This window comes from Octodon degus, unplaced genomic scaffold, assembly GCF_000260255.1.
Source record: "Octodon degus isolate 3935 unplaced genomic scaffold, OctDeg1.0 scaffold00050, whole genome shotgun sequence".
NCBI classification, from domain to species: Eukaryota; Metazoa; Chordata; class Mammalia; order Rodentia; family Octodontidae; genus Octodon; species Octodon degus.
In genome coordinates, this window is record NW_004524626.1 from 7,648,571 (window position 1) to 7,669,251 (window position 20,681).

Sequence of the window (20,681 nt, forward strand, 5' to 3'; positions counted from 1 at the left end):
ACTTCCCTCAGGCACAGTAGTTGCTAAGTGAGCCCAGCTGACACCGTGTATGTTTAAATTTTTTTAAATAATTTTATTGCACTTTAAAGACACGTATCGGTGAATCCTCCTCAAAACCCTTCCTCTAGTCTCACACACACATCCCATCGTTTTCGCTACTTTCTGCTGCAGCTCTGAAAGGTCTTTCTCACGAGCACGTTTAGTTGTGCTGTTGTGGCTGCCTTAGTGTCCTGGATGGATTAAAGTCCCTGACCTTTTGCAGTTGTTTTGACTTGGAAAGAGGCGGAAGTCAGATGGCACCAAATCCAGTGAATAAAGGGTGTTAGGTTTGTGTCCAATGGTCCCCCAAAGCCTCATGCAGTCACTGCGGCGCTTCTAGAGTTTGGGGTTCACGATCCAATGCTGGGATTATGGGTATGAGAGGCTATCCCCGCCTTAGGGCAGACAGCCTGAATACAGCGTAGCCACAGAGAGGCTTGCCCACTGCCCAGCGCCGCTCCTCCCTTTGCACCTTGCGCTCTTCTGCGGCCATGAACAGCTGCCCTCGGCCGTGTGCCACTCTGCCATGCAGCCAGCTGAGTATGGCCTGAAACGTCCACAAACTGAGCTAAGTAAGTCTTTCCTTCCTTAACTTGGGTTTCCAGCATTTTGTCCCAGCAACGAGATAAAAGTAACTGTGACAGAGGGGACGAAAACACCGTCGTGTTTCTTTGAGCTGCCTTGGATGGTACTCAGCAGCAGCAGTCACTGTTTTTTGTTGTTGTTTTTAATGTACTTAGTACAGGGCCTACAGGGTCTCACTACACAGATCAGACTTGTAGTGATCCTCCTGTTTTTCAGCCTCCCACGTGCTGGGATTATAGGCACGTGCCACCACCTCTGTCTCAGCGCGCCCCAGGGTCAGCACAGCAGGCTGGGATCAAACCCTGCCTTCCTTTTTTTTTTTTTTTTTTTAATTTTTAGTGGAACCGGGGATTGAACTCAGACCCTTGCGCTTGCCAGGGAAGCGCTTATTCCACTGAGCCATGTCCCGGGCCCCAAACCCTGTCTTCCTAAGCAGGCGCTGTAATCAGCTGAGCTATCTGGCCAGCCCAGTTACTGTATTCTTGATCACATCTTGTAAAAACACTCATGAAATTAGAGTCCAGAACTGCTGCAGAAAGTGGCAAGAAGGGCTGTGAGATGGCTCAGTGGTCTAAAGCACCTACTTAGAACAAGCTTAGCAAAGCACAGGGACTGCGGTTCAATCCCCCAGCACCACATGCCAGCCCGCCCCGCCCCCTGGTGGGCTGAGCAGGTCACACACACACACACACACACACACACACTAAATAAATAAATAAATAAATAAATAAATAAATTTTTAAAAAAGTGGCAAGAATGATGGGCTGTGTTACAAGTGAGGGGCAGGAGTGGAGAGGCAGGGTTACTGTACTTTTTTTTTTTTTTTCGGAACCGGGAATTGAACTCAGGCCCTTGCGCTTGTCAGGGAAGCGCTTATTCTACTGAGCCATCTCTCCAGTCCTGTAACACATTTTTAGAATTTGAAGACATGCCATACTTTTATCGCCTTCTGCATTAAGGACCGTTATTTCACCAAAGTGGAACCTGAGTCACTGAGCTCAGCAGCAACTTGTCAGCTATCACGCGGGCACCGATCAAGCTGGCACCCAGCTAGGGCCAGTCTCTGTAAAATCAACTCCCATCAAGAAAGGATCTGCTGGAACTCAGCCTGGAAGTCAGACCAAAATACCAATGGCTGCAAAATTTACTGGGAACACACTTCCCCCAAGGGCACCCTCCGACTATTAAGTGTCCAAAATAACCCTTTCTCTGAGCCATCCATATCTTCTAAATCGCTGCTGAAAAAAACCCAACGTGGGGAGCCAAGGAGATGGCTCAGTAGAATAAGCGCTTCCCCGGCAAGTGTAATGCCGGCACTCAGGGGTTGAGGCAGGAGGGTGGCTCCGAGTTCGAGGCCAGCCAAGACTATAAAGTGAGCTAAAGGCCAGCCTGAGCTGCACTGCAAGACCCTGTCTCAAAAAGACAAAAAATAATCTACCATTTAACCCACATCAAAAAAAGAAAAAAAAAAGAAATAAATGTGATTCTATAAAAAAAAAAAAAAAAGACAAAAAATAAGTAAGGTCTAAAAACCGCCGAAAATTCTGCCCACTAAGCCACAATAAACAGGACGTGGTGGTGTAGCTTGTAATGCCACTCTCGGGAGTCTGAGGCAGGAAGATGGGGCGAGTACGAGGCCAGCCTGTCCTACACAGCAGGATCCTGTCTCTAAAGCAATCAATCATGGATTGTGCCTGAAGACTATTAGGAAAAATGCGTGTCCCAAGATCAGATTCCCTTGCTCACAATCAGTATCCATTTCCAACCCGGCTTTGGTAAAGAGCTTCCGGACACACAACGCAGGGCTCTCCCATCTACCCATCTCGTGATTCCCAAGGAAACAGTAAGCAGGTCGGCTCCGCAGCCCAACCCCGATGCGACCAGTTTGTATGTGACTCTGAGCCAATGCAGACCCCGCGGCTTTCAATTTCATCCATATCCCGCTCTCCCAGAATCCCGCGATAGGACCGTCGCCCGCAGTGGGTCCCAGATCTATGGAGACAAACGACTCGCGCCCAAACCAGAGTTCGAAGGCCGAGCCGCCTCCCAGAACCCTGGTATTAAAGGGAGCCCGCCCTCTACCCTCTGAACCCCTCTTCCATCTTTGACCCACTCGTCCCCGGGCAACAGAGCAAACGGCCTCAGAACGTGAGGACGGCGAGCGATAGCGGACGGCGAGCGATAGCGACCAAAGACAGCGCACCGTGCTTCAATTTCCGGCTAGGGAAACTGCCGGAAGCGGAAGAGAGGGCGAGTTTGAGGTTTCGGATTGGTGACGACTGCAGGATGGATGGGAACTGCTGCGTCCTCCAATCGCAAATGAGAGATTTGCTATTTCCCCCCCATCTGGGACGCGATTGGACTCTGTAAGGTTCCGCCCCTTGAAGGCGTGTCCAAAGGTGGAATTTCATTTGTGGGCGTGGTTTTAAGATGAATTCCTTCAGGGGCATGACTATTCCGGTAAAAGGTCCCTGGAGGAGGCTGAGGTGGTGGTCTTCCGTGCAACGACAGCCCCTCAGCGTCCACGTGCCCCGTGAACAATAAGCGCTAAAATGTGCGAAACGTGCCCATTTCCTCCAGCGCTTTGCCCATGCTAAGATACTGTCGTCAGACACCGTGTGCGCATTGTGGCAATTTTTCCTTCTTTGTTTAAATGTCAATGATTTCTTTCAGAAATGAGCTCAGCCCAGCATGGTGGCGCATGCCTGTCATCTCAACACTCTGGGAGGCAGAGGCAGGAGGATCGCAAATTCGAGCCCAACGTAGGCATTTTGGCGACTTAGTGAGACCCTGTCTCAAAACGGGGCTGAGGATGTAGCTCAGTGAAAAGGCCCTGGGTTCATTCCCCAGTAATACATAGACACACACACATACACAAAAAAGGTCTTTTTTATTATTATTCATTTAATGAGAAAAAAGATAAAATAGCAGTGAAACAGTTTCAAAACAGGCTAGTAGGACAGTTACAATAATTAATACAGGGGCACTTCCGGGAGGCGGGCCTCAGTCTGGTTCCCTTCGCAGCATGGGTGGCGCCCGGGCTGCAGAAGATTTAACTAATGGCTCATATGATGATATCTTAAATGCTGAACAACTTCAGAAACTCCTTTACCTGCTGGAGTCAACTGAGGATCCTTGGTCACTCTGGGTAACAGTGCAGCCTTTTCAGGCAACCAAGCTATTATTCGTGAGTTGGGTGGTATTCCAGTTCTTGGAAATAAAATCAACAGTCCAAACCACAGTATTAAAGAGAAAGCTTTAAATGCTCTAAATAACCTGAGTGTGAATGTTGAAAATCAAGTTAAGATAAAGGTATTCGTCCATCAAGTCTGTGAGGATGTCTTGTCTGGTCCCCTGGATTCTGCCGTGCAGCTGGCCGGGTTGAGACTGTTGACAAACATGACAGTCACCAACGAGCACCAGCACATGCTGAGTGGTTATGCCGCAGAACTGTTCCATGTGTTACTGACCGGAAATGGCACCACCAAGGTTCAAGTATTGAAGCTGCTTGTCAATTTGTCTGAAAATCCAGCCATGACAGAAGGACTTCTCACTGCCCAAGTGGACTCGTCATTCCTTTCCCTTTTTGATGGCCACACAGCACAAGAGATTCTCCTTCGAGTACTTACACTATTTCAGAACATAAATAACTGCCTCCGACGGGGAGGCCTTTTAGCTATTCGGCCTCCCCTCCCTACAGGTTCCTTGTTCTCCCTTTTATATGGAGAGGATTGTGTCCAGAAAATGAAAGCTTTAGTGTATCATCATGATGTGGAGGTGAGAGAAAAGGTTCTAACAGTAATACCAGGCTTCTGACTGGCTGTCTTGTTCCAAGAGTAATGCAGTCTGCAAGGTAGCGCACGGGAACTTACTGTCTTTTTTATAAAAGCATTCTCCCAGCTGCTGATTTTGAACATATTTTAACACAGTACAAGTTGATCATCTCAACTTGACATGATGCTGAAAGATTTAATATTTGAAGCATTTCGGATTTGGGGTTTTTTAATTGAGGGTGTTCAGCCAATAAAAGTTTATGCATATATTCCAAAGTCCCAAAAACTACAAAGTATAAAACATTGACCCCCAACATTTCAAATAAGGGATACCCAATGTATGTAACTTGCTAGATCTTCCAGTCCATGTTATTGATACTAAACAAATATAAGTTTGGACTGAAATCTGTTCTGCTATTTGTCGAAATACCTATTGCCTTCACATGAAGTGGCAGTGACCTTTATATATAGAAGACCCCCTTCTCTTGGAAGTGACTTACAGTGAGTGACTCATCTGAGATACCATTTGTATGGGACTCTCTCACTGTTCAGAAACTGCCATAAGAACAGTGTTGCCCTTTAGTAGCAGGGAGGTCCCAAGTTATATCCGCCTGCAAAGCTAGCCATACTGGTTTCAGAAGTCTATTGTAATCATCAGAACCAATTCTCACCATTTCTAGTCAGTAAAAAAACATAAATTAGTACTTGTCTACTCCCTGGGTGCTGTATATATTACCAATAAAATACTGCAGTCAGTCAAAATGGCCATCCATAAGCAATAGGTTGCATCAATTAGCCAGTATAAAAAAGATAGAGTCTGTGCTAGTATAGAAAACATCCATGACGTATAGTTCCCAAAAGCACATGTGAGGGCCAGGGAGATAGCTCAGTAGAGTAAGTACTTGCCTGGCAAATGCAAGGTCCTGAGTTCAATCCCTGGTACCACAAAAAAAAAAAAAAAAAGCTCATGTGGTAAAGGAAATATGGGGCTGGAGAGATGGCTCAGTGGTCTAAAGCACCTACTTGAAACAAGCTTGGCAAAGCACAGGGACCGCGGTTCGATCCCCAGCACCACATGCCAGCCAGACCCGCCCCCTGGTGGGCTGAGCTGGCCACACACACACACAATAAATAAATGTAATAAATAAAAATAAATAAATATTAAAAAAATAAAGGAAATATGCACAATATGATCACATGTGGGTTTTTTAAAGTAATATTTATGGAAAGGACAGTTCTAGAGTAACTCTTGGGAGGGGACAGAGACTGGGAGGTGAGGGATAGAACTTTTCTACGAATGCTCATTTCTACTGTTTGAAAGTGTTTGTTTGTTTTACCATAAGCATAAATAGTATGTTTTTAATAAAAAGGAAAAAACTGACAAGGCTAAAAAAAACCCCAATAATTAATACATTGCATATTGTCTTTGCAGCAATAAGGAGGTTTTAATATATCGCTCTAAGCGTGGCGTCAGAAACGCGTGGTGATTCCCACGTTGGCCAGTAGATGGCAACCTATCTTACATTTTTCACATCTGGGAATATTTCATTGTTTGTTGAAAAAAAAAAAAAAAAACAGCAAACGCTGAAGAAGTCTTCGCCCTTCAACCCTGTTCCTCGTCCCTAGAGACACACAACTGTCTGGTGACGACCTCGAAGAACTTTCATAGGCGTTCAGAGCCTTTAACCGAAAGTGTGTATGTTCTATAATACCCGTAAAGTATCTGCGTCTCTAACTGCTGTGCGCTGGGGAATACAGCTGCAAATGAAACCCAAAGATCCGATCCCTCGTTCCTTTTACAGGGAAGAGGAATGAACGAAAAATTAACCAGATTAGAAGATGCATATGTAATGGCCACACGTGGTGTCTATCACGACTGTCATCCCAGCACTGAGAAGCTGAGGCAGGAAGATCAGGAGTTCAAGGCCACCCTGGGCAATTTAGGAAGCGCCTGTCTCAAAACAAACAAGCAAGCCCGCTAAAAATCTTCGACCAGCGAATTTAAAATGGATGACCTCATCTCCTGGGAATGTCAGCGGAGCTGCAATGCACAGCTTTACCAATAGAGGGAGCCGGAGACCGCACGTTCAGCTAGCAGCCAGTTTGGGGAGGGACTTGAAGCCCAATCTGCACCTTCGCGCCTTGCAGTAAAGGGGGCACGGGGTGGGCCCAAAGAGGACAGTCCCAGCCTCGATAGGGGAAACCAAGCCCTTCATTTAGAAGACAGGAGTGGAACTGGTAACTGCCCAACGTGAGGCGGGAGGTGTGGCTCAGTGGTGAGTGCCTGCCTAGCATGAGTGACATCCTTGGTTCCATCATTTATTTAAAGAATAAAATAAATAACCTGCTGTGGTGCTGCACACTTGTCATCCCAGCCCTCAGGAGGCTGAGGCAGGAGGGTCCCTGCGAGTTCAAGGCCAGCCTGGAATATATGGCGAGACCGTGCCTCAAAATTAATTAATTCAAAGAAGAGCCAGAAGAGGTGGCACATGCCCGAAATCCCAGCACTACAGAGGCTGAGGCAGGAGGATCATTGGGAGTTCAAGACCAGCCTGGGCTCCATAGTGAGCTCAAGGCCAGCCTGACCCGAATAGTGAGCCTATCTCAAAAAGACCTAAATAAATAAATACTAGAGGGCCAGGCATATAGGTCAGCAGCATAACGCCTGCCTGGCAAACGCAAGGTCCCAAGTTCAATCCCTGGCATTGCAAGATAATAATAATAATAATAATAATAATAATAATAATAAATAAGTACACAAGAACAACAAAATTCCTGCAACATTTTAACTTATATCAATGAGTGGTCAGGGGGGTCTCATAAGCCATTTCAAAACGTGCTCTTCGGCCAGGCCTGGTAGTGGAACCCATAATCTGTTTTGTCTGTTTTGGTTTGGTTCACTTTGGTTTTTTGAGACAGGGTCTCACTATGTAGTTAAGGCTGGACTCGAGCTCACTGTTCTGTTTTGTTTTGTTTTTTTGCGGAACCGGGAATTGAACTCAGGCCCTTGCACTTGCCAGAGAAGCGCTTATTCCACTGAGCCATCTCCCCGGCCCTTTCGAGCTCACTATGGACACAAGCCTCTAACCCACAGCAATCCTCCTGCTTCAGCCTCTTGGTGACAGCCATGAGACACCACACCCAACAGCAAAGTACAACCTGGGATCCAGCATCCATGCTGTGACCCTAAAAAGACCCCAGCCCAGCCCTGTCACCACAAGTCAGAGGCAGAAAACAGACAGAACACTTAGTCTCCAGTAGGTTACTGGGACAAGCTCAAAGCCACTCTGCCCAGCCCTGGTGTGGACAAGGGTCGATAGGAAATGCAGGCTCCCTTGGGAGGTAATACTACCTCAGACCCTGCACTGAGACCTCCAAGGAACACCAGCCCTGAAAGCAAATGTGCGTGACAACAGAAGCGTCATCTGCCACCTTTCCACAGCAGACCAGGCAGGGGGAAGGTCAGCACACAAAAAATATCCAGCTGGCGGGGCCCCTGAGGGCGACGCCTCAGCCCAGTGCACAACAGGCCCCAAGTCCATTCTCAGCACCCCAAGAAAAAGGAAAAGGTACTGTAACCCACACCTGTCACCCCAGCACTCGGGAGGCTGAGGCAGGTGGATCTCTAGTTTGAGCCTAGCCAAGGCAAACTTAGTAACTTAGCAGGTCCCTGTTTCAAAATTAAAAATAAAAAGGGCTAAGGGAGGAGCCCGGGGGAAGGCCCTGCGATGTTTCCAGTGCAACAAGAAAAAAGAGGAAGGGGTAGCCTCCTGGACCCTGCTCACACCGGCGATGCTGGGGCATGCTGGGGCTGTGGGTTGAAACTGCTTCTGCCTCCCTGCCTCTCCTTGCTGGGCGCTGAGTCCTTTTGGCCCACAGAGAACAGGACTGGGTCCTGGACACATCCAGGCTTCAGGGCCTGCAAGGTGAGCCCCACCCCCAGCATGTCTCTAAATTACTAAATTGCCCAGATTGGGTTTACGTTAGACTACTCCTGCCCTACCTCAGCCTCCTGAGTGCTGAGATGAAGGGCATGCACCACCACACCTGGCCTTATTTGTTTATTTTGAAACAAGTTCTCCCCCAGATGCCCAGGTTGGGCTCAGCCCTGGAATCCTGCCGCCTCAGCCTCCTGAGTGCTGGGGTGACAGGTGTGTACTCAGTGCCTGGCTAATGCGTTTCAGTTCCAATAGCCACTGGCATTCGGAAGCCATGTGAGACAACAGAGCCATAAGCAACCGGCTGTGCCCTGCAGGAAGGCCAAGCGCCAGCAGGCCGGCCGGGAAGAAGAGTCTTCAGTTACCGGAGCTGTAGGACGGTGGTGGAAACCTGCGTGCCCACACACGCAGCGTCTGGACTCCGCGGAAGGCGGCTGAGTCAGCGCCGAGGCCTCATCCCTGCACAGGCTCCTCCCCCCATCGCTTATTTTATTTTGTTTTTGTTTTGTTTTGAGATAGACTCTCCCAGGCCGCACAGACAGCTCCATAGAATAAGCACTTGCCTGGCAAGTGCAGCGTCCTGAGTTCAATCCCCCGGTACCTCAAAATAAATAAATAATAATAATATAAATAAATATAAATAAAAGAGATAGGATCTCCCTGTGGAGCCCAGGCTGGCCTCCACCTCAGGGATCCCTTGCCTCAGCCTCCTGAGTGCTGGGATGACAGGCGTGCCCCCAGGCCTGTGGCCTGTCTGGTCCTGGTAATTAAATCTGAAGCTCCCACCCCACCTGGACACCGCACAGAACACCGAGAAGAGGCCCACTCTCCTTCCCACCGGGAGCCCATGGGAAGGTGGGTAGCTCCTGCGCCCACACTGCCTTGTTGGCACCATCAGGCAAACGCTGGGCACGGAGGGTCTACAAGCGGTCATCCCTGTGCCCCTGGGGTTCCGTCATGACTCCAAGCCACATGTGGAGAAAAATAAGATTGGCATGGTGGCATATGCCTGTCATCCTGCACTCTGGGAGGCCAAAGCAGGAGGAGCCAAAGTTCGAGCTCAGCTGGGTCAATTGTGCACAGGCCCCGGGCTCAATCCTCAGCACTGCCAAAGCAGTACTTGTAAAAAGGACCCTCAAGGGTATGAAGATTGGGAGGGCCCAGTGAGGAGGTGACGCCTCTGGATGTGTGAGGGAGGCGGAACCGCGGCCAGGAGGCCTATCCCAGCCTCAGGGAACAGCAGTGCAAATGTCCTGGGGCAGCAGAAACTGAGCCCACCTCATGGGGGCCTGGGCACAGCGGTCGGACTCAGGCCTGCGTGGCCACCGCACTCTTATCGCGGTACTCCCATCCTTTCACAGCGATTCCCTGCCCTGCCATGAAGCCCAAGATACTGTGGCAATTTGGGCTCCAGAGCCGAGTCCCCCCTGGAGGTCCGAGGGTGAAACCTGAGGCTGGGCTCAGTGTCTCCCCCTCTCAGCAGCTCTTTCCAGAAAGGAGTTTTGAAGCTTCATCCCCCATACGGGCCTCCATGCCTATAATGGGAGCCCTGGGGAGGCTGAAGCAGGAGGATCACAGTGCCAAACCAGCCTGACGACACAGTGAAACCCTGTCTTCAGTTAGTGAGAAGGGCCAGCCAGCTAGCAGACTGGTGGTACGCGCCTGTACTCCCAATGCTTGGGAAACTGAAAACAGGAGGATCACGACGAGTTCGATCTACGTAGTGAGACCCTGTCGACCCTGTACTAAACACATTAAAAAAAAGAAAAAATCAGTGAGGAAAACATAATTGATCCTGATCTGGGGCCTGGGGTTAAAATGCTCAAGAGTCTCCCCTGAGAGGCTGAAGGAGGATTACAAAATTCAACCTCAGCCTGGATAGTATAATAAAATAGTGAAAAAAAATTTAAAGGCCTGGGGATGCAGCTTAGGGCCAAGGCGCTGTGTCAGTGTCCAACACACACACACACACACACACACACTCTCTCTCTCTCTCTCTCTCTCTCTCTCTCTCTCTCTCTCTCTCTCTCACCCTTCTGGTCAGCTCGGCAACAAGCCAATCCCGGACACTGCTAAAAATGATCAGATCTTTCATCAAACAATACATTTGCTAGTCACCCGGCCCCTCTCCGAGCTCCACGCCCTCCTAAGTATGCGCTCCAGGCTTCAACCCCCTCAAACCGCCAGCCGCTTGCAAACCACCCTTCTCCGCAGCGGTTCTTCAAGGGTTAAACCAAGGCTTGAGGTTCTCTGATTGACAGCCGGGCAGAAAGCCCTCATGACTCGACCAATCAACAACGGTGGGCGCGGCCCACGTGGGAAAACGACCTCAGGATTGGCTGCTACCTTCAGGGGCCGCTAGCGGAGCCAGATCCCACGTGCAGCAGCTGTTCTTCCTTTGAGGGGCTTCGAGATCTTGGGAGCAGTGGGCGGGGCCTGGGCGGTAGGGGGCGGGGCCCGACGGGTCAAAAGGTGACGTGGGCGGGAGACTTCCTCTTGGCCTAAACTTGGTGACCTCTGTGACGGCCCCTGTGCACTGGGCCGGCAGGCTGTTTGCCCAAGGACTCTAGAGGTATCCCGAGGAGGAGCTTGCATCTGGGAAGCGATCAAGGAAGTCAGAGCTCTTTTCCTGCCCGATAAATTCTAGCTACCTCCCCCCTGGGCTAACTCCTAGCCGTCCCTCAAAGCCCACTGCCAAAGAACTGGAAACTCAAAACTAAGGCGCACTGGAGCATGGGGGCGCACACCTGAAAACCTAGCACTGGGGAGACTGAAGCAGGACACAAAGGTCACCCAGCCTGGGCAACTCAGCAATATAGGAAAATCTTGTCTCCAAATAAAAATAGCCGGGCATGTTGGTGCACGCCTGTAATCTCAGCACTTTGAAGACCAAGTAGCAGGACTGCCCTGAGTTCAAGGCCAACCTGAACTAGGTAGCAAGACCCTATCTTAAACAAACAGAAACCCCATAAAAGTAAATTTTTTAAAGGGCTGATATAGCTTTGTGAGAAGGTCTTGGGGTTCAGTCCTAGTGCTGGGGCCTGGGGGGATGGGCTGCAGCTTTGGGGACCAGGGAGTCAGTTCAATTCCCAACTAGTTCCGGGTGAGGATCTGAGCATCCAGGGTCCTTGCCTCACTGGGGAGCTCCAGGCCTTCGAGCTGAAGGTTTTTGTCCCACAGGCGACGGGGCCCTGGGCACACTGTCAGTGGTCAGCCTTATGCCCACAGCCCCAGTGCTCACTGCCCTCCGAGCCGTGGCTGGGGGGAGTTTAGACTTTGAGGCCCGATGTAAGATGAATGTATCATTTGGGGTTCCAGCCTATATATGTTTTTCCTATACATATCTATAATAAAGGTTAGCCAGCTGTGGTGGTGCACTCCGATAATCCCAGTACTCAAGAGGCTAAGGCAGGAGGATCCCTGTTGAGTTCAAGGCCACCTTGAACTAAGCAGCCTGCCTAAAAAACAAAAATAGACACAATAACCTATATTTATTTATTTATTTTTAAAGTGTTTGGTACAAGATCTCACTGCACAGCTTGGACTCCTAATGATCCTCTTGTTTTTACCCTCCCTCGCACTGGGATTGCAGGCATGTGCCACCACCCCAGGTCTCAGTGGCTGGCTCAGTACGCCCAGGGCAGGTCTGGCACAGCATGTGCTGCGGGGGATCGAACCCAGTCCCTGAGCTTGACTAGGCAGCCACTTAGTCCACTGAGCTATCTTGCCGGCCCTTTTTTTTTTTAATTTTATTTTTGTGAGCCAATAATAAAATAATTATATTGTGATAAAAGTTATGTGATATTGGGCCAGGAGATAGCTCAGTAGAATAAGCGCTTGACTAGCAAACTCAAGGTCCTGAGTTCAATCCCTGGTACCACAAAAAAAAAAAAAAAAAAAAAAAAAGGTCTATGGTCTCCCTACAATCAAGATAAATATTAAGGGGGCCGGGGAGATGGCTCAGTAGAATAAGCGCTTCCCTGGCAAGTGCAAGGGCCTGAGTTCAATCCCCGGTTGGGGGGGGCGCGGGGGTGGGAAACTGCATTAAGACTCTTATCAGAGGGGCTGGGGAGATGGCGCAGTAGAATAAGCACCTCCCTGGCAAGTGTGAGGGTCTGAGTTCAATCCCCCGTTCCACCAAAAAAAAAAAAAAGACTCTTATCAGAGACCTGGGAATGGGGTGCACACCGGTCAACCCTGCCCTCCGGGAGGCTGAGGCAAGAAGATCAAAAGTTTGCGTTTACCCTCAGCAATTTAGAGATTTAGAAGACCTTGTCTCAAAATCAACAATAGGGCTGGTGAGATGGCTCAGTGGTCTAAAGCACCTACTTAGAAAGGGCTTGGCAAAGCACAGGGACCGCGGTTCAATCCCCCAGCACCACATGCCAGCCAGCCCCGCCCCCTGGTGGGCTGAGCTGGCCACACACACACACACACAAATAAATAAAATTAAAAAAAAAAATCAACAATAAAAAGAGCTGGGGAGTAGCACAGTTGGAAGCCCCTGGCTTCAATCCTGGGTACTGGGGAGAAAAAAACGAAACAAATCCTAGCAGTGCTTTTGACGCCACCTCGCCACCTTTCTGGGGGGGGGGGCTTTCCCCACCCCAAGGGAGAGGTCTTCAAGCACTCCACACTTTGCTTAGGACCATCCAGCATTGGGTAACTGTACCTTCCAGGGAGCAGCCCCCTGCACTCAGGGGGACCATGCCAGGCTGTGGCCAGGGTCCCTAGTCCCCCACACGCCAGGAAGCCCGCCCTCTGGTTCAGGCCATTAGGGGACCCTCCCTTTGGCCAAGTACATTTTTGTTGTTGTTGGTGGTGGGTTTTTTTTGAGACAAGTTCTCTTAAGTAGTTCAGTCTGGCCTTGAACTCACCGGGATCCTCCTGCCTGGGCCTCTAGAGGGCTGGAATGACAGTCATGCGCTGCCACACCCACTTTGGGCAAGTAGATTTACCCTCTGATTTCTTTCTTTGCACTTTTCCAAATTAAATCTTGCTAGTTGGTTGTGGTGGCAAACACTAGTGCCAGGTGACAGAAAACAGGAAAGAAAGAGAAGGATGTTCTGCTTTTTAGCTCAGGCAGGGCTCAGGGGGAAGCTGAGCTCAGGCCAATGTGTGCATAATTAAATCCCTCCACCCTGGAGAGAAGGGCAGGTGACACCCCACCCCCAGGGCTGCACAGCTGGTGCGAAGGCCCTGAGGCTGGCCTGGTCCCTGGCAGAGGCAGGGTGGAGCAGGGGCTGAACACAGCCTTTGGCCAACCTTGAGACAGAATCCTGAGCCCACCAGAGCTCTCCTAGGTGTGGTGGGTGGTGCAGCCTATTTAAGCAGAGTCTTGGAGAGGCTGTGGGCTCACACAGCGTCTCACAGCAAGAGGAACCTTGCACATGGGGTCCCAGCTGGCCACCCCGACCCCGCAGGCCACACCGCGTCCCATCCCGCATCCCATCCTGCATCCCCCTCATCTTGGTCAGCTTTGCCATCGTAAGCTGCCGATGAATCTTCAAGGCAAAAATAAGGTGTGCGGTGCAGAACTCAGGGAGATGGGGAGGGAAGGGGCCTGGGGTTGGACCCCAAGGCCAGTGGGGCCGTGGAGGGCCAGGATCCTGGCCTGGGACATCCACCACCATAATGGAGCCCTACATTTTCTTCCCCTACTGCTGGGTATGGAACCCGGGGCCTTTGCCCTGAGCTGCGTCCACTGGCTGTTTTCATTTTGAAGCAAGGTCTCGCTAAGTTGCCGAAGCTAAGTGGCACAGTGCCTGCCTAGCAAGTGCGAGGCCCCAAGTTCGATTCCCGGTACCAAAAAAAAGAAAATAGTAAAAATAAGACCATAAGTTGCCTAGGCTGGGTTCCAGTTTGTGACCCTCCTGCCTCAGCCTCTTAGACTGGGGATGACAGACCTGCATCTTAGGGCTGCCTGTTCTGTGCCCCCCCCTTTGGGATTCAGGCTTGGCCCCATGTGACTAGGGTCCTGTCACAAGGGTCAGGAGGGGTCCGCATGGAGCCCTGTCCCAGCGAAGCGTCTCTGTCTTCTGTTCCCGCCTGTCCTCCTGCCACCTGGCCCTTTCTCCTGGGCACTGGCAGGCCTCCCCGCCTGTGCCAGCTGTGACTGGCAAGGGGCCAGGGCCGTGTCTGTAGCCTAGCAGCGCTGGGGTGGGCAGCTCAGGGGCAGGAAGCAGCCAGAACACAGTCATTCATTCAGCAGATACTTAGCCATCACCTGCCTGCCCACTGGGAAATGGCAGACGTCGCAGTGGGCCTCACTGCCCTGGGGGAGGGGAGCCTGGCCTGCCGCTCACTGTAAGGCAGTGGGGGCTGGGACAGCGGAGCAGGGGGCAGTTTACAAGCCGGCTGTAAAGGTGATACTTGAGGAGAGATCAGAGCCTTGCTGTGGAAGTCTGGGATGGGGACAAGTCCCAGACAGAGGGCACAGCCATGCAAAGTCTCAGCTGCCGGAGGTTCAGTACAGAAACATCAGGAGCCTGCGTGGCTGGAGCAGAGGGAGCAGGGGAGGCAGAGGCGGCAGAGGCTGGGCAGCTGTGCAGGGCCCAGGGCGGTGGGAGGCACTGAGGGCGGAGGAGGGATCTCTCAGGTCCACTGTGGCTGCTGTGGAAATGACAGAAGAGAGGTGAGCAGTGAGGGCTCAAGCATGGTTGGAACCAGTGACAGAGCCAGGCACGGTGGCGTCTGCCTGTCACCCCAGCTCTCTGGGAGGCTGAGACAGGATCACAAATTTGAGCCCAGCCCGTGCAGTTTAGCGACATAGTGAGATCCTGTCTCAATTTTACTCTTTTTGAGACAGAATGTTGTTGCATGGCCCAGGCTGACCTGGAACTCGGGCGATCCTCCTGCCTCGGCCTCCAGAGTGCTGGCACGGCAGGCCTTCGCTGCTACACCGGGGTCAGAACTTCAATGTGGGCTGCGGAGTAGCTGGGTGAAGGGCGATAGATTCAGTCCTTTAACATGTCAAAAGAAAAAAATCATGGACTGATGGACGTGTTTGGGGCGGTCCCGCAGCAGTCGCTGGGGGCGGAAAGACCCGGGCTTCGGTTCCGCCCTGCTCTGCAGCTGCGCCGCGCTTCACTGATCGCTGGGAGCAGCGCGCAGCCCCAGGCCCTGGGGAGCCGCCGCGCGGGCAGGCGGGCGGGCGGGCGCGCACAAAAGCCCCCGTAAATCGCGCGTTAAGGAGGCGAAATCGGGGCTCCCCAGGGCTTCCATCGCCTCCATCTATCACTATGGGGAGCCTGCCAGGGCTCAGCAGAGGATCCACCGCCCTCCCGGTCCTGATTCGCACCCCCCAAAATCCAGGGGGGGAACCGGGCAGAGAAACTGTCGGCTTCCATCTTTCCCTGTTGGGGGATGTGACTGTGATTGTCTGAACCTCGCGGAGCTTCCCCACCTGCAAGTAGGGTTGGCGCTGAGAGGATGGCCCTGGGACACTTTCCTTTATCATTTTTTTTTGTTTTCGCTATTGAAGATTGAATCTGGGGCCTTCACTCAGCTATATCCTCAGCCTTTGTTCTTTATTTTGAGACAAGGTCTTACTATGCAACCCAGACTGCCTTTGAACTCCTGGTAAAGTAATCCTCCTGCCTCAGCCTCAGAGTGCTGGGATTGCAAGCAAGGGATAGGCTACCACGCCCAGCATAGTTTTTAATTTTGAGATTGAATCTCAGGAGGTTGGTAAATTGCCCCAAATTGCGCTGCATTGTGTGATCCTCCTGCCTCAGCCTCCCTGAGTCCCAAGGATTATGGGTGTGTACACACCTGAGATGGCACACCCACTTCTACAGGTGATCTTGTGACTCAGCCTTCTTTAGCTTTCACGAGTTTTTTGTTGTTCCTTTTTTTTTTTTGCAGTACTAGGGATTGAACTCAGGGCCCTGCACTTACCAGGCAGGCACTTATTCTATTGAGCTATCTCCCTGGCCTGTGTTGGGGTTTTTGTTTGTTTTTGGTTTGGTTTGGTTTGGTTTTAGGCATAACCTTGTTAAATTTCCAGTCTGTGCAAAAACTCAAAATTCTGCCTTAGTCTCCCGAGCAGCTGGGATTACAGATGTGCCCTTCCCCACCTGGTTTATGTGTTATTTATTTATTTTGGTGGAACCAGGGATTGAACTCAGGCAAGTGTCATCACTTAAAGGGAAGTTAAACACTCAGTCCTCAAGCTAGGATTGGTGGCACATGCCTGTCATCCCAGCACTCAGAGGCTGAGGAGGAAGGTTGCAAGTCCCAGACCCGCCTGGGCCAACTTCATGACCTGGCAGGACTCCTCCCAAAATCAGGAGGCCAGGGTTAAGCCAGCGTGCAGGGTCTGGGTTCGCTTTTCCAGTACCACGAGTCAATCAAAAGCCACGTCCCTACGTAGCAGCAGCCAGACTGTGAGCATTGGTGGCCACCCCCAGAATCACTGCCGTCATCACGTGTGGGAAGGGGACAGGTCCCAGGATCCTCTGCTGATATCAGCATTCCCGGATGCTCTGGTACCTCATACGACATGGTGTGGTGAGCACACTGGTAGACGTGTATTCCCATACACACTAAATCATCCCTAGGAAGCTGAGAATACCTGGTACAATGTAAAAGCCATACGTATTGCTTCTGTACTGTGTGGGTGGGGCTACCAGGAATCGCACTCAGGACCTCGTGCTTGCCAGGCAGGTGCCGCCGAGCTATATCCTCAGCCCTGCGTTACATTAACAGTATCACCGATTTCTTCATCCCTTCATTGTGCCCACTAGAATACTCAACTCTGACACCAGCTATTTGCTTACTGGATTGTGCCAGTGGAGATTGTTTTCTGTTTGAAAGGAAAAAATTTGTCATCAATCCTGGCAACAGGGGGCTGGGGAGATAGCTCAGTAGAATAAGCGCTTGCCTGGCAAGTGCAAGGGCCTGAGTTCAATCCCCCGTTCTGCAAAAAAAAAAAATGCTGGCAACGGAGCCCAGGGCCCTCCCACTGAGCTAGGCTTTCCCAGTTCCCACCACACCATAGTTTTTTTTTTTTCTTTGTTCTGTTTTGGGGTGTTGCAGAGTCACTTGCCATCCCCCTGCCTCAGCCTCCCAAGTCCTGGGGTGGCAGGAGTACCACCCCACCCAACCTTCTCCTGTTTATGCACAGGGAAGTGGGGCTGCTTGGGATTTCCAAGCCTTAACTGATGAGTTCTTAGCTCTTCCATGACCTTGTAGGTAGTGAGTCCCTTGGAGCACCCAACCTCCTCTGGGAAACAGTTCAAGCTGAAAGAGAGGGAGCCAGTTCCCCGCAGGATCCCAGAAGCAGAGAAGCCCCAGACATGGCATTGCAAAGGCCCTGTGGGCCAGAAGACCCGTGTGCTGGCAAAGCAGTGGTGGCCCCCCAGGGCAGAGGATTGCCTGCAGGAGACCCGGCCATTCCTGCCAATATCTTGCAAGGCTGAGCAGCCAAGTGTCCTCACCAAGGACCTCAGGGGGACTTTTGCTTACAAAAAGGTGGCAGTACAGAGTCCCAAAAGTGAGTATCCCTTGGAGGGGGGTGGCCTCCAGCTGGGTCCAGGGGTGAGCGCTAACCTTGCTATTTGACACTCTCCATCTGCCTCCATCCCGTTGCTGTGGCAACAGAGTGGGAACCAGGCCTGGTGAGTACACACATCAACTCCTATCCTGGGGGCCTCAGGGTGGGTGTGCTGGGCTCTGGGTTCTTTGAGGGAGAGCCCCCAGGATAACACAGGACGTCGCTCAGGATGGTGGCCCTTCCTGACACAGGGGAAAGATGGGAGTCTGAATAGGGACCAAGTTGGGAACCCCATGCCCAGCACCTTGGGGTGCTCCAGCACCCGAACACAGGACGTGCACAGGGCTGTTACAACTCCTGACTCCTGCAACCGTGAGCAGAAGGGCAAGGGCTCGACGTTGCTGGACTTGGAGTCGGAGGACTTGCGTAAGTGGCCCGTCGGGGGATAGGAGGGGGCCACCAGCTCGCAGGACTCAGTGCCTGCTCAGCCGCCCTTGTCTCTGTCCAGTTAGTGACTCCTGGGAGGACCTTGAAGAGACCATCAAGAGCCACAGTGCTGCCCAGGTGAGACCCCTGCCAGGAGCCACCTGTCTGGGGTGAGGGTGGGAGGACACTGAACAGCCACCTTTTGTCCCCACAGGCGCCCCTCAAAGGAGCACACCCCGTGTTCCTGAAGCCCACGTGAGTGTCTGCCCTGTCCACCTTGGTCCAGGGAGACCACCCATCTGTCTGTGTATCCCCAGGGGTGTTCCTCTGTGTCCCTTCCTGTCATCACCAGGCAGGCCCCTAAGCAAAGTGGCACATTCACGCAAACCTCACTGCAGGTTCCTGATATAAGCAGTTCTGGGTTCAAGGGATTGGGGAAGGAATTCACCCTGAAGGCAGAGGAGAGGCAGGGGCTGCCTTGTTAGAGCCCAACACAGTGGGGGGAGGGGCATAGTAATTAGAGCCGTAAAGGAGGAATAGTTTTCTCCATTGAGCAACAGGGAGACGCATCTGTTTAGGACAGGAGGGAGCATCTGGATTGCAGTTAGGTTTTGCAGGGAATCTAGCGGGGAACATGGCCTGAGAGATTCCCTCATGGCCAGAAAAGGAACCTACTTTGGAGCTGGGTAGGAAGCTCTCTTGGAGCATGGGAGCCCCCAAGGCAGACAGGTCGCCCCAAGTCCTCCCTACCACTCTGCAGATCCTGGGACCACAAGGAGTTGGAGAAGAAATGGGTGCGGCCAGGTGCTGAGCCGGGCCAGTCGGAGAGCCTCTGTGTGCCGTACCAGGTGGAAAGGCTGCAGGAGCTGCAGCATGGGGCCCGCGTGCTGTCCACAGCTGTGAACAGCTTCACACGCCACGTATTCACCTGCGGTGTGGGAGGCCTCAAGGTGTGGCACCTGGACAGCCAGGGGGCCCCGGCCACCCTTCCCAGGAGCAACCTGCACTGGCCCGTCCAGGTAAAAGCCAGCCAGCAGGCTGCCTGGGAGCAGGAAGTCCCCCAGGAGCACCCCACTCACCGCCACCTGTCTTGTGCAGACCCCGGGTGCATACCTGCGCACGTGCCTGCTGACCCCCAATGGCAGCATGCTCCTTGCGGGCGGCCACAACATGCCAGGCGTGAACGTGTGGGACCTGTCGGCACCATCCCTGAACGAGCCACGCCAGCTGTCCTGCAAGGGGCTCTCCTGCCTGACCCTGGATGCCTGCCCCAAGGGCAGTCTGGCCTTCGCAGGCTTCAGCAATGGCACCGTCAGGATCTGGGACCTTCGGGACCCGAATGTGGTCAAGTGCGGCTCAGGGCGAGGTGGGATGGACCAGTGGGGGGCCTGGAGCCCTCAAAATCCAAGCGCGGCCTCAGGGGCTGGGCCTGTATTTGGGAACCTTCACGACAGCTTTCCCCCAAAACTCAGTCATTCCTGCTTGCTTGCCTCAGTTTCCCCACCTTGAAGGGTGCGACAGCCCCCAGACCAAACAATTCTTCTCACTTGTGAATGGCTGTGAAAGCATGGTGCCACATGCCTGACCCTTTTTTAAGTTTCTGAGACAGGGTCTAGTTAAGTCACTAAATTGCCCTGGCTGTGCTTCAACTTGCCACCCTCCTGCTTCAGCCTCCTGAGTAGCTAGGATGGGACCCCGTATGGTTCAGTTATTCAAATAATTCTTTTTTTTTTTTAATGCGGAACCAAGGATTTAACTCAGGCCCTTGCACTTGCCAGGCAAGCGCTTATTCTACTGAACTATCTCCCTGGCCCCTATTCAAAGAATTCTTGGGCCAGGTGTGGTGGTGCACGCCTGTCATCTCCACACTCAGGAGGATCCCTGTGAGTTCAAGGTCAGCCTGAGTTATATAGCAAAGCCATTTGAAAAAGAAGGGCTAGGAGGGCCAGTGCAAAAGCTCAGTCCTTAGGCAAGCACAAGGACCGGATCCCTGGTACCGCCCTGGAGCCTACTGAGGCGGCTACAAAGACTCAGGTGTATGGATCATGCCTGTAATCCCAGTGCTGGGGAGGCTGAAAATAGGAGGACCACTAGTGAGACCCTGTACTAAATATATATATATATATTTTTTTTTCAGAACTGGGCATTGAACTCAGGCCCTTGCCCTTGCTAGGCAAGCACTTATTCTGCTGAGCCATCTCCCCAGCCCCACTAAATATACTTTTTTAAAAAAAGGCTAGGGATGCAATTCAGAAACAATTGGAGCCAGGATGGTGGTGTTTCCAGGAGCTCAGCCTCAGTCACACGCTAACTTCTCTCTCTTGGGCAGGGACCTCCCTGGCCGGCAGGGTGAGGCCAACAGCATCGTGGTCAAAGATGACACCATCTGGATAGGGGGCCTGAATGGCCATCTGCGGTACTGGG

General features: G+C 52.0%; 1 protein-coding gene and 1 pseudogene across 1 annotated transcript in view; both read left to right on the forward strand.

The window, feature by feature from the left end:
- The first annotated feature begins 3,649 nt into the window (after window positions 1–3,649).
- LOC101592426 lies at window positions 3,650–5,019 on the forward strand (annotated as a pseudogene).
- Window positions 5,020–18,124: 13,105 nt separating this feature from the next.
- Window positions 18,125–20,681, forward strand: part of Tle6 (transducin like enhancer of split 6) — a 3,411-nt gene continuing 854 nt past the window's right edge. The window contains exons 1-6 of the mRNA XM_023716901.1: window positions 18,125–18,257; window positions 18,340–18,395; window positions 18,472–18,512; window positions 19,018–19,276; window positions 19,356–19,606; window positions 20,587–20,680. Coding sequence (XP_023572669.1) covers window positions 18,125–18,257; window positions 18,340–18,395; window positions 18,472–18,512; window positions 19,018–19,276; window positions 19,356–19,606; window positions 20,587–20,680 — 834 coding nt within the window. The remainder of the gene's footprint in view (window positions 18,258–18,339; window positions 18,396–18,471; window positions 18,513–19,017; window positions 19,277–19,355; window positions 19,607–20,586; window position 20,681) is intronic.